Consider the following 14,777-nt stretch of genomic DNA (forward strand, 5'->3'; position numbering starts at 1 on the left):
CAGACGCCTCTCATTTTTTTAAGTGGTGGAACTTGCACTATTGCTGACTGACTAAATACTTTTTTGCCACACTGTATATATATATATATATGTCAGTAGACACATATATGTATATATATTATTACTTCATACAGCGCTAGATAGCTTTAAAGCCGGTAATTCAATTGCCGGCTTTTGCTATCTCCTTAAAAAACCAGACATGATATGAGACCTGGTTTACATACAGTAAACCATCTCATATCACCTTTTTTTTGCGTATTCCACACTACTAATGTTAGTTGTGTGTATATGCAAAATTTGGCCGTTCTAGCTATTAAATTAAAGGGTTAAATGGTTGAAAAAATTGGCGTGGACTCCCGCGCAATTTTCTCTGCCAGAGTAGTAAAGCCAGTGACTGAGGGCAGATATTAATAGCCTGGAGAGGGTCCACGGTTATTGCCCCCCCCCCCCCCGGCTAAAAACATCCGCCCCCAGCCACCCCAGAAAAGGCACATCTGGAAGATGCGCCTATTCTGGCACTTGGCCACTCTCTTCCCATTCCCGTGTAGCGGTGGGATATGGGGTAATGAAGGGTTAATACCGCCTTGCTATTGTAAGGTGACATTAAGCCAAATTAATAATGGAGATGCGTCAATTATGACACCTATCCATTATTAATCCAATACTAGTAAAGGGTTAAAAAATACACAAACACATTATTAAAAAGTATTTTAATGAAAAAATCACAAAGGTTGTTGTAATATTGTATTCTACGCTCAATCCACTCACTGAAGACCCTCGATCTGTAACAAAAAAAAGCAAAAAAACCAACAATATACATACCTTCCGCAGATCTGTAAAGTCCCACGATGTAAATCCATCTGAAGGGGTTAAAATATTTTGCAGCAAGGAGCTCTGCTAATGCAGCGTTGTTCGTGGCTGCAAAACCCCGGGGAATGAAGGTAAAGTAGGTCAATGACCTATATTTACCTTCCTTTGCGGTGAGGCGCCCTCTGCTGGTTGTTCCTAGATCGTGGGAACTTTCCTAGAAAGCTCCCAGGCTCAAGTTCATAAGAGGCGCCCTCTGCTGGTTGTCCTCATATGAACTCGAGCCTGGGAGCTTTCTAGGAAAGTTCCCACGATCTAGGAACAACCAGCAGAGGGCGCCTCACCGCAAATGAATGTAAATATAGGTCATTGACCTACTTTACCTTCATTCCCCGGGGTTTTGCAGCCAGGAACAACGCTGCATTAGCAGAGTTCGTGGCTGCAAAATATTTTAACCCCTTCAGATGGATTTACATCGTTGGACGTTACAGATCTGCGGAAGGTATGGATATTGTTGGTTTATTATTTTTTTTTGTTACAGATCGAGGGTCTTCAGTGATTGGATTGAGCGTAGAATAAAATATTACAACAACCTTTGTTTTTATTTAATTAAAATAATGTGTGTGTTTTTTTTAACCCTTTACTAGTATTGGATTAATAATGGATAGGTGTCATAATTGACGCCTCTCCATTATTAATTTGGCTTAATGTCACCTTACAATAGCAAGGTGGCATTAACCCTTCATTACCCCATATCCCACCGCTACACGGGAAAGGGAAGAGAGTGGCCAAGTGCCAGAATAGGCGCATCTTACAGATGTGCCTTTTCTGGGGTGGCTGGGGGCAGATGTTTTTAGCCAGGGGGGGGCCAATAACCATGGACCCTCTCCAGGCTATTAATATCTGCCCTCAGTCACTGGCTTTACTACTCTGGCGGAGAAAATTGCGCGAGAGCCCACGCCAATTTTTTCTGCCATTTAACCCTTTAATTTAATAGCTAGAATGGCCAAATTTTGCATACACACACTACTAACATTAGTAGTGTGGAATATGCAAAAAAAAACGTGATATGAGATGGTTTACTGTATGTAAACCATGTCTCATATCATGTCGGGTTTAGGAAGGAGATAGCAAAAGCCGGCAATTGAATTACCGGCTTTAAAGCTACCTAGCGCTGTATGAAGTAATAATATATATACATATATGTGTCTCACTGACATATATATACATATATACCTATTCTATGTGTACACATTTATTCTACCTATTCTACTGTAAGCTGTCAGTGTGATTTTACTGTACACCACACTGAATTGCCGGCTTTTCTCTCTAACACCGCTGCATATTTCTCGCAAGTCACACTGCTGGTCCATGTGTAATCCGTATTTTTCTGGCTTCCATAGACTTTCATTGGCATTTTTTTGGCGCAATACGGTGACAAACGCAGCATGCTGCGATTTTCTACGGCCGTAGAAAGCCGTATAATACTGATCAGTAAAATACGGCAGATAGGAGCAGGGGCATAGAGAATAATAATAATAATAATAATAATAATAATAATTTTATTTATATAGCGCCAACATATTCCGCAGCGCTTTACAAATTATAGAGGGGACTTGTACAGAAAATAGACATTACAGCATAACAGAAATACAGTTCAAAACAGATACCAGGAGGAGTGAGGGCCCTGCTCGCAAGCTTACAAACTATGGGGAAAATGGGAGACATGAGAGGTGGATGGTAACAATTGCTTTAGTTATTCGGACCAGCTATAGTGTAAGGCTCAGGTGTTCATGTAAAGCTGCATGAACCAGTTACCTGCCTAAGTATGTAGCAGTACAGACACAGAGGGCTAATACTGCATAAAGTGTATGAGAACATGATGCGAGGAACCTTTTTTTTTTTTTTTTTTTTATTATAAATAGGCCACACAGGGATCGTTAGGTTAATGCATTGAGGCGGTAGGCCAGTCTGAACAAATGAGTTTATACAAATGAGAGAATAATTGTGACGTTTGTTAGGCGTGTTTTACGGATGTATTTTCTGCACTCATACGTCTGTAAAACTCGCTTGTGTGACTCCAGCCTTAGCGACACTGCAGCGATCTAGACAACAATGCCGATCGCTGCAGCGTCGCTGTTTGGTCGCTGGAGAGCTGTCACACAGACAGCTCTCCAGCGACCAACGATCCCGAAGTCCCCGGGTAACCAGGGTAAACATCGGGTTACTAAGCGCAGGGCCGCGCTTAGTAACCCGATGTTTACCCTGGTTACCATTGTAAAAGTAAAAAAAAAACACTACATACTTACATTCCTGTCGCGTCCCCCGGCCTCAGCTTCCCTGCTCTGTGTAAGCACGCTTGCCGGAAAGCAGAGCGGTGACGTCACCGCTGTGCTTTGCTTTACGGCCGGCCGGCGCTGACACTGGGGGACGCAGGGAAGCTGACGCTGAGGAACGTGACAAGAATGTAAGTATGCAGTGTTTTTTTTTTTACTTTTACATTGGTAACCTGGGTAAACATCGGGTTACTAAGCGCGGCCCTGCGCTTAGTAACCCGATGTTTACCCTGGTTACCAGTGAAGACATCGCTGAATCGGCGTCACACACGCCGATTCAGCGATGTCAGTGGGAGATCCAGCGACTAAATAAAGTTCTGGACTTTCCCCAGCGACCAACGATCTCACAGCAGAGGCCTGATCGTTGGTCGCTGTCACACATAACGATTTCGTTAACGATATCGTTGCTACGTCTCAAAAAGCAACGATATCGTTAACGATATCGTTATGTGTGACGGTACCTTTACTCTTTCTCTCTCCCCTTATCTAGCCGCACAGGGTCTCTACATTTTCATTAGCCTCACACATATTATCATACAGGCTAGGTTTTAGGCATGATTTCACATATAAACAACCCCCTCACTTATTTGTTTGGTTATTCATGAACAGACTATGAGCCCTCTAAATTAATAGAATTAATAGCACAGTCATAGCTTTCATCCAGCATGTCTCCATTATCATCACCATGTATTATACCATATATTATAATTTTCTTCCAACAATATTAATTCAAATTCCTGCATTTTGTTGGTGAGGCTTCTGGCATTAGTTTGCATGCACTTTATGAATTTCTATGTACCCCTATTCCTGCTTAATGTGTTTACTGTCCCAATCCCTTCCCTCATGTCACCCACAATTTTATTACTTATGCCCAGGTAACTACACCATCTACCCTCAGCTGTACAGTAATTGCCCTGCACCCAGTCCCTAGTTTAATACACTCCTCCAACCTTCTAGCCTTTTTTCACCCAGCACAGCTGCTCCCTCCCCATTCAGGTGCTGCAGCCCATCTCTAGTGTTGAGCCTTTAGCCAACAGAGAAATTCTCTCAGTTCTCCAGAAACTCCAAACTCTCCTTCCTACACTGATTGTTGAGCCAATTATTCACCTCCCTAATCTTTCGATGCCTCTCTGGCATGGCACATTGTCCAGGCAATTTTTCAGAAAATATTACTCTTAAAGTCCTTATTATAAGCTTGCAGCTTAATTTCCTGAAATCATCTTTAAGGACCTTCCACGTACCACTAACTTTGTATTTGCTACCAATGTGCATCATGACTGCTGGGTTCTCCCCAGCCCATCCCAGTAACTGTGAACCCGATCAGCGATGTGCCAAACTCGAGCACCAGAAAGACAATTCACCGTTCAGTGCTCCCTGTCTTTAAGACAGATTGCCCTATATGTTCCACCAATAACGAAGTCCCCTATTACAGCACCTGTCTGGCCAGCCCTGCTTTCCTATTTCTCTCCTTACCTGAGCAGACACTACCCTTGCTTTGAGAGGTCATGTCTTGCTACAGCAGTGCTACCCCTGTACTGACACCCCCTCATCTGCTAACTTAGCAAACTTGTTGGGGTGCACCAGATTAGGACCAGCCTCACCGACACTCTTCCTTCTACTGTGCCTTTTAAGTGTTACCCAGCCAGCTGCCTCACTGTCCTGAAGCTCTACACTACGATCATCCTCCACATCTACCCCTGCGAGTACTTCCTGCATGATCAGCAAACTCCTTTCCATATTTTCTATGATTTCAGTGTTACCAGCTGTTCATTTAAATCCAGTACCTGGGCTTTCAAATGTACACATCTCACACAGCAATATGCACTCTTAAACTATTGTTAAAGGATTGCATGCTGCAACAATATTTACACTGGATTGGACTGTCAATAATGTAGCACATTTTCCTAATAGGAATTGCACAAGAGAGAAATACTAATACGTAAATAACCAACTAAATACGTACAGTGATTCAGTACAAGTTAATCCCTTCTAAACTTCCTGTATACAAAGTCACCGAATCACAAGTCACACACTTAAGGCAAATCACACTTAAAACAATTACTTGCAAGCTCTTTCACACTCACTATATCATATGATTTAAATACACTTTTTCTTTAGCTGCAATAGAACTTGCAACTCTCTGCAATGTCTGCAAATGATGTAGTCTGGCATTGTCATTTGGAAAAAGGCTCCTGTGTCACTTAGGAGAAATGGCCATATGACTAGTTCACAACCAAATCGATGTAATTCCCAGCTGTATGTATACCTGAAAAGAAGATTAGAGTGGTCTGCTTACCATACATTATGCCGCCCTATGCCATAATCCCAGGCAAGTGCAGAAATATTGGTGCAACTTGTACAGCCACGAAAGGGCCTAAGAGATATGCTGACCAACTCCACCTCCAAATCAGTAGAACTGTGCAATGTGATAAGGCTTTGGACGGCAAATGGCCCGTTTATTATTCTTGCACACGAGCCCTCTTCTGTATCAGCTATTGATCCATGGACGTACGTTTTATGGTTGAGCCCACATGGTTTTCAATCCCATTACTGAATCCAAGAAAAATGACAGACTCATCAGTGAACAGGATAGGCCTCTATTCCAGTGTCCATTAGCATTGTACAATGATAGGTTTTGAGAGTGGTGGCATGATGTCAATGGAACACATGTAGCTGGACATCTGGCTCATCTCCCAATGTCATTCAGTTTCCCTTGCAGTACAGAGTAGATCACTAGGCATCCTTCATCAAATGTGACAATCTGTCCCTGCAAAGTTTTGCCTCTGTAGACTTTTTGCTGCAGCTCCAGTTCTTCGTTGTTCTCCCAAGGACTGAGACACAACTCAGCTCAAGCATGTAGCCATCTACCACACTGATTGTGATAAACGAAGGTTTCTCAGTTCAAGAAATTTGTTCCTCCTAGATTGCAGCAATTATCGATAACTGCTATCGATAACTGTCACACCGAAGAGCATAAGGCGATGTACAGGGTGGTCCAGGTATATGGATACACCTAAATAAAATAGGAATGTTTGGTGATATCAACTTCCGGTTTGTGGCACATTAGTATCTGGGAGGGGGAAAACTTTTCAAGATGGGTGGTGACCATGGTGGCCATTTTGAAGTCTGCCATTTTGGATCCAACTTTATTTTTTCCAATGGGAAGAGGGTGATGTGACACATTAAACTTATTGAGAATTTCACAAGAAAAACAATGGTGTGCTTGGCTTTAATGTAACTTTATTCTTTCATGAGTTATTTACAAGTTTCTGTTTGTTTACAGCCATTGACATGTCGCAGAGGTTAACACATGAGGAATGGATAGAAATTGTGTTGATGTCTGGTGAACACAGTACCCGGGTCATTGAAGCAGATTTCAATGCAAGACACCCTACACAAGAAAACTGTCACATTCCCATGTTATTTAGGTGTATCCATGATCCAATCCTTCAATTTGTTGTCCTTTCCCCTGTAACCCCTCCCTCATCAACTACCACCCAATCCTCATAGCTCCACACCCCCAAGGTCCACCACATCTCACCCTCAGAAAGACCTCAATCCTAAACCCATTTTTTTCTTAAATAAATGTGTATTTTCTTTGCACAATATCTGTGTTTTCTTTGTCTCTTTAAGTGCCGCCGCAGCAAACACATGTGTGTATTGTATTGTTGAGGGAACTTGTAATGGGTATTTTAGTACAGATATTTTATTATTTAATTCAGTAAACATTACAGGTACATTTTTACATCACAGGTACATTTTTACATTGCAGGTACATACTTAGCGGCTTGATCCATTCTGTCTTGCCATGCCACACGTCCATTATCAGAAAAGAAGTATGCAGCAAACTTATCCCTCATCTGGGCTACTTACACTGTAGTCCTCAGAGGGTGATTTTGGTAATGATGCAATGTAACAGGTTCCTCAGGTTCTAAGTTGGGTCGCTCTTTTGCCAGGATGTAATTGTGCATAACAACACACACTTTCACAACCTCATCAATTGTCTCAATTTTTAGATTTATGGCTGTTCCCAAAATGCACCATTTAGATACCAGCAAGCCAAAGGCACACTCCACAGTTCTTTGTGCCCTTGTCAGACGGTAGTCGAAAATCCGTTTGGTGTGATTCAAGTCCCTACTTGAGTAAGGTTTTAGGAGGTTGGCACACATTTGAAAGGCCTCATCCCCAATCACAACAAACGGCATTGGCAGGCATTCAGTGTTGGGAAGAGGTTATGGATGTGAAAAATTGAAATTTTTATGATACAAACGTTGGCCCATGTCAGATTTTTTGAAAGCCTGAGAGTCATTTCCTCGTCCAAGTGAGCCAACGTCCAAGGTGACAAATTTACATTCAGCATCTGCAATCTCCATGAGAACAATAGAATTTTGCTTTCCATGAGAACAATAGAATTACAATTTTTTGTAATTAAAATACTCAGTTCCACTTCCAGCAGGTTTCCAAATGTGTTTGCCATCCACAGCCCCCACACAGTTAGGAAAATTACAAATGTCCTGGAATATTTCAGCATTTTCAAGCCAGAGTTCAGTTGTGGGTTGTGGGAGGAATTCTTGATGCAGAACATCACATAAAGCCCTGCAGGTGTCTCCAATAATCCCAGAAAGAGTGGACACTCCAATCTGGAATTGGAAATGGAGAGATGATAAGGTCCCTCCGTTAGCCATGAATCTGCCAAACAGAAAATGGAAATAAAAAAATTAATACATGGCTTTTCTAACAATAATACTATGAACATGTGTTTGTTTTTCGCAATTACATACCTCACGGTCACCAACAGACGTTCCTCAGCAGGAATTGCTCTATGGAGTTGTGTGTCATGCCTGGTAATGGATCCTCGGACATGTTGCAGCAAGTCATTAAAACTCCGTTCAGACATCCTCGTGTCTGAGGGTTTGCATGCAGCTCTGTGTATAATGAGTGGTAGGCTCCACAGCTCTCTCGGAGTTCAAGGATGGGGAGTTGCCAGTAGCAACGATGATGTCTTCTTATTCTTTGTCTTCTTCTTTCTTCTTGACAAGCAAAGGCAACAGCCAATTTCAATTGTAAATCCAGATTAGCATAGTAAGCTCTCCATGTCAAGATCCATCTTGCAGCAGGATATAGCAGCCAAAGACAAGGATTTCTTCAGTGCAGTGTGTCAATATATAGAAATCCCATGAGACACGCCCATTGGGCGTCTGATGTCAAGGAAAAGCTACTGGAAAACATTAGAAATATCGAACGCATGCGCATAAACAACGCAAACGCATGCAAAAATGCATGCATACACATGCACACGCAGCGGTTTTTTTTGCCGTCATGCATAAGATGATGTGGATAAAAAATGCTGCGTAAGCATGTGTTTGCATGCGTTTTTGCATGCGTTTGCGCATGCAGATGATATGCTGCAGACTCAAATGCTAATGTGAACCTAGCCAGAGATGTCCAGGCAGACCATGGAAATTAGCACCTAACCAGGAGCGTCTTTTGATGAGAAGGGTTGAAGAACGTTTGCATACATATTTATTTCAATTAGCTTAAGAAGAAGAAAGCCAAACCGAGCTGAGTGATTCCTGTGACAATGAAGAAGTTGACGCGAAACGTGTGTTGGGGCTAGGCACATGGCATCACTCACAACTGATCATGGGTAAGAGCCTATATGGACATGGTGGGATGGGTTCACATGAGACTCAATACCAAGCATAGGCTTTAAAACAGAACATCTCTGCTCTCACCCACCATCCTATCTTTGGTATTTTCTGATTAGCCCTATGCACTTTTCTATGAATGTTAATTTCCTCAGATGTACGGTAGTTAGTGATGTACATGCTGATGTCTCCCTGAACCTGCTGTTCTAATTTACTCTGATACTGTTCTACCTGTTGTTTTTACATGTATATTATTATGTTTCTGTGATTTCAATAAATTGGTATTTTTACATATAAATACTTTCTGGACATTTACTTTGTGGTTTCAGTGTATAATATGGTGCACACTGCAGATGAATGACATGCACGCATGTCATCCATGAAGAAAGATTCTCCTAAAACCCATATACAAAAAACACACCTACAAATTGCCAAAGCCCATGCTGAAAAATATGAAAACTATGGGACTTTATACTTTGGAGTAACAAGGTAAATGTTTTTGGAACTGATGGTTTCAAAACTGTATGTCATTGTAAAGGTGAGGAGTACAAAGAAAAATGCATAGTGCCTACAGTGAAGTAGTGAAACATGGTGGTGGCAGTGACCATCTGTGGGGATGCATGTACTGAGGAGATACAGTTGTGTGAAAAAGTGTTTGCCCCCTCTTTGATTTCATATTCTTTTGCATGTTTGTCACACTTAAAAGTTTCAGATCACCAAACAAATTTAAATTTTAGACGAAGATAACACAAGTAAATGCAAAATGCAGTTTTTAACCCCTTTACCCCCAAGGGTGGTTTGCACGTTATGGACCGGGTCAATTTTTACAATTCTGACCACTGTCCCTTTATGAGGTTATAACTCTGGAACGCTTCAACGGATCCCGGTGATTCTGACATTGTTTTCTCGTGACATATTGTACTTCATGATAGTGGTAAAATTTCTTTGATATTACCTGCGTTTATTTGTGAAAAAAACGGAAATTTGGCGAAAATTTTGAAAATTTCGCAATTTTCCAACTTTGAATTTTTATGCAATTAAATCACAGAGATATGTCACACAAAATACTTAATAAGTAACATTTCCCACATGTCTACTTTACATCAGCACAATTTTGGAACCAAAAATTTTTTTTTGTTAGGGAGTTATAAGGGTTAAAAGTTGACCAGCAATTTCTCATTTTTACAACACCATTTTATTTTAGGGACCACATCTCATTTGAAGTCATTTTGAGGGGTCTATATGATAGAAAATACCCAAGTGTGACACCATTCTAAAAACTGCACCCCTCAAGGTTCTCAAAACCACATTCAAGAAGTTTATTAACCCTTCAGGTGCTTCACAGGAATTTTTGGAATGTTTAAATAAAAATTAACATTTAACTTTTTTTCACAAAAAATTTACTTCAGCTCCAATTTGTTTTATTTTGCCAAGGGTAACAGGAGAAAATGGACCCCAAAAGTTGTTGTACAATTTGTCCTGAGTACGCTGATACCCCATATGTGGGGGTTAACCACAGTTTGTGCGCATGGCAGAGCTCGGAAGGGAAGGAGCGCCATTTGACTTTTCAATGCAAAGTTGACTGGAATTGAGATGGGACGCCATGTTGCGTTTGGAGAGCCACTGATGTGCCTAAACATTGAAACCCCCCACAAGTGACACCATTTTGGAAAGTAGACCCCCTAAGGAACTTATCTAGAGGTGTGGTGAGCACTTTGACCCACCAAGTGCTTCACAGAAGTTAATAATGCAGAACCGTAAAAATAAAAAATCATTTTTTTTCACAAACATTATCTTTTCGCCCCAAATTTTTTATTTTCCCAATGGTAAGAGAAGAAATTGGACCACAAAAGTTGTGGCACAATTTGTCCTGAGTACTCTGATACCCCATATGTGGGGGTAAACCATTGTTTGGGCGCATGGGAGAGCTCGGAAGGGAAGGAGCGCCGTTTGACCTTTCAATGCAAAATTGACAGGAATTGAGATGAGACGCCATGTTGCGTTTGGAGAGCCACTGATGTGCCTAAACATTGAAACCCCCCACAAGTGACACCATTTTGGAAAGTAGACCCCCTAAGGAACTTATCTAGAGGTGTGGTGAGCACTTTGACCCACCAAGTGCTTCACAGAAGTTTATAATGCAGAACCGTAAAAATAAAAAATCATTTTTTTTTCACAAAAATTATCTTTTCGCCCCCAATTTTTTATTTTCCCAATGGTAAGAGAAGAAATTGGACCACAAAAGTTGTGGCACAATTTGTCCTGAGTACTCTGATACCCCATATGTGGGGGTAAACCATTGTTTGGGCGCATGGGAGAGCTCGGAAGGGAAGGAGCGCCGTTTGACCTTTCAATGCAAAATTGACAGGAATTGAGATTGGACGCCATGTTGCGTTTGGAGAGCCACTGATGTACCTAAACATTGAAACCCCCCACAAGTGACACCATTTTGAAAAGTAGACCCCCTAAGGAACTTATCTAGATGTGTGGTGAGCACTTTGACCCAATAAGAGCTTCACAGAAGTTTATAATGCAGAGCCGTAAAAATAAAACAAAATTTTTTTCCCACAAAAATAATTTTTTAGCCCCCAGTTTTGTATTTTCCTGAGGGTAACAGGAGAAATTGGACCCCAAAAGTTGTTGTGCAATTTGTCCTGAGTGCGCTGATACCCTATATGTGGGGGAGAACCAGCGTTTGGGCGCATGGGAGGGCTCGGAAGGGAAGGAGAGCCATTTGGAATACAGACTTAGATGGAATGGTCTGCAGGCGTCACATTGTGTTTGCAGAGCCCCTAATGTACCTAAACAGTAGAAACCCCCCACAAGTGACCCCATATTGGAAACTAGACCCCCCAAGGAACTTATTTAGATGTGTTGTGAGAACTTTGAGTCCCCAAGTATTTCACTACAGTTTATAACGCAGAGCCGTGAAAATAAAATAAAAAATTTCCCCTCAAAATTATTTTTTAGCCCCCAGTTTTGTATTTTCTCGAGGGTAAAAGGAGAAATTGGACCCCAAAAGTTGTTGTCCAATTTGTCCTGAGTGCGTTGATACCCCATATGTGGGGTGAACCAGCGTTTGGGCGCATGGGAGGGCTCGGAAGGGAAGGAGCGCCATTTGGAATGCAGACTTAAATGGAATGGTCTGCAGGCGTCACATTGCGTTTGCAGAGCCCCTAATATACCTAAACAGTAGAAACCCCCACAAGTGACCCCATGTTGGAAACTAGACCCCCCCACGAACTTATCTAGATGTGTTGTGAGAACTTTGAGCCCCCAAGTGTTTCACTACAGTTTATAACGCAGAGCCGTGAAAATAAAAAATCTCTTTTTTTCCCACAAAAATTATTTTTTAGCCCCCAGTTTTGTATTTTCCCAAGGGTAACAGGAGAAATTGGACCCCAAAAGTTGTTGTCCAATTTGTCCTGAGTACGCTGATACCCCATATGTTGGGGTAAACTCCTGTTTGGGCACACGGGAGAGCTCGGAAGGGAAGGAGCACTGTTTTACTTTTTCAATGCAGAATTGGATGGAATTGAGATCGGTCGCCATGTCGCGTTTGGAGATCCCCCTGATGTGCCTAAATAGTGGAAACCCCCCAATTATAACTGAAACCCTAATCCAAACACACCCCTAACCCTAATCCCAACGGTAACCCTAACCACACCTCTAACCCAGACACACCCCTAATCCTAATCCCAATCGCAAATGTAATCCAAACCCTAACCCTAACTTTAGCCCCAACCCTAACTGTAGCCTTAACCCTAACCCTAGCCCTTACCCTAGCCCTAACCCTAGCCCCAACCCTAACCCTAACCCTAGCCCTAGCCCTAACCCTAACCCTAATCCCAACCCTAACCCTAGCCCTAACCCTAGCCCTAACCCTAGCCCTAACCCTAGCCCTAGCCCTAACCCTAACCCTAGCCCTAACCCTAGCCCTAACCCTAGCCCTAATCCTAGCCCTAACCCTAGCCCTAGCCCTAACCCTAGCCCTAGCCCTAGCCCTAACCCTAACCCTAGCCCTAACCCTAGCCCTAACCCTAGCCCTAACCCTAGCCCTAGCCCTAACCCTAACCCTAGCCCTAACCCTAACCCTAGCCCTAACCCTAATGGGAAAATGGAAATAAATACATTTTTTTCATTTACTTTTATAGCGGGTTTTTAGCGGATTTTTATGATTGGCAGCCGTCACACACTGAAAGACGCTTTTTATTGCAAAAAATATTTTTTGCGTTACCACATTTTGAGAGCTATAATTTTTCCATATTTGAGTCCACAGAGTCATGTGAGGTCTTGTTTTTTACGGGACGAGTTGACGTTTTTATTGGTAACATTTTCGGGCACGTGACATTTTTTGATCGCTTTTTATTCCGATTTTTGTGAGGCAGAATGACCAAAAACCAGCTATTCATGAATTTCTTTTGGGGGAGGCGTTTATACCGTTCCGCGTTTGGTAAAATTGATAAAGCAGTTTTATTCTTCGGGTCAGTACGATTACAGCGATACCTCATTTATATCATTTTTTTATGGTTTGGCGCTTTTATACGATAAAAACTATTTTATAGAAAAAAATAATTATTTTTGCATCGCTTTATTCTGAGGACTATAACTTTTTTATTTTTTTGCTGTTGTCGCTGTATGGTGGCTCGTTTTTTGCGGGACAAGATGACGCTTTCAGCGGTACCATGGTTATTTATATCCGTCTTTTTGATCGCGTGTTATTCCACTTTATGTTTGGCAGTATGATAATAAAGCGTTGTTTTTTGCCTCGTTTTTTTTTTTTTTTTCTTACGGTGTTTACTGAAGGGGTTAACTAGTGGGCCAGTTTTATAGGTCGGGTCGTTACGGACGCGGAGATACTAAATATGTGTACTTTTATTGTTTTGTTTTTTTTATTTAGATAAAGAAATGTATTTATGGGAATAATATATATATTTTTTTTTCATTATTTAGGATTTTTTTTTTTTTTTTTTTATACACACTTGGAAATTTTTTTTTTTACTTTTTTACTTTGCCCCAGGGGGGGACAATACAGATCGGTGATCTGCCAGTTTGCACAGCACTCTGACAGATCACCGATCTGTCTGAGAGCAGTGCAGCGTTACCAAGTGCCTGCTCTGAGCAGGCACTTGGTAAGCCACCTCCCTCCCTGCAGGACCCGGATCCGCGGCCATTTTGGATCCGGGACTTACTGCAGGGAGGGAGGTAGGAGACCCCCGGAGCAACGCGATCACATCGCGTTGCTGCGGGGGTCTCAGGGAAGCCCGCAGGGAGCCCCCTCCCTGCGCGATGCTTCCCTGCACCGCCGGCACATCGCGATCATCTTTGATCGCGGTGTGCCGGGGGTTAATGTGCCGGGGGCGGTCCGTGACCGCTCCTGGCACATAGTGCCGGATGTCAGCTGCGATAAGCAGCTGACACCCGGCCGCGATCGGCCGCGCTCCCCCCGTGAGCGCGGCCGATCGCGCTGGACGTAATATTCCGTCCTTGGGAATTAAGGCCCACCCCACATGGACGGAATATTACGTCCAATGGCAGAAAGGGGTTAAATGAAGTCTTTATATTAATGGAAAATAAATCCAAACCTACAAGGCCCTTTGTGAAAAAGAGATTGTCCCCTAAAGCTAATAACTGGTTGGGCCTTTTTAAGGTCATTCCACAACTTCTCAATCAGATTAAGGTCAGGACTTTGACTAGGCCACTCCAAAGTCTTAATTTTGTTTTTGTTAACCCATGCATGGACAAAACTCCAGTCTTAATGCAACAGGTCCTTTAAATATTAATATTTTGAGAAAAATTCATCAAATTAAAAATTTTAAAACTAATAGAACTATAGAATACCAAAATCACATTGTCACTGCCACAGTGCCAATACAACTGCATACAGTAGATGTCTACAGTACATAAGTTTCCAGCTTTATGTATGCATTAAAATATGGTGAGTGGCAGGTGGGAAATTGATGCTACCATACTTCACTTTTACTTA

General features: G+C 42.1%; 1 protein-coding gene across 1 annotated transcript in view; it reads left to right on the forward strand.

Annotated features, from left to right (window-relative positions):
- Positions 1-6,747, forward strand: part of ADGB (androglobin) — a 591,174-nt gene extending 584,427 nt beyond the window's left edge. Inside the window, exon 35 of the mRNA XM_069769164.1 lies at positions 6,427-6,747. Coding sequence (XP_069625265.1) covers positions 6,427-6,450 — 24 coding nt within the window. The 3' untranslated portion in view covers positions 6,451-6,747. The remainder of the gene's footprint in view (positions 1-6,426) is intronic.
- The last annotated feature ends 8,030 nt before the right edge of the window (positions 6,748-14,777 follow it).

The sequence above is a fragment of the Ranitomeya imitator genome, chromosome 5, assembly GCF_032444005.1.
Source record: "Ranitomeya imitator isolate aRanImi1 chromosome 5, aRanImi1.pri, whole genome shotgun sequence".
NCBI lineage: Eukaryota > Metazoa > Chordata > Amphibia > Anura > Dendrobatidae > Ranitomeya > Ranitomeya imitator.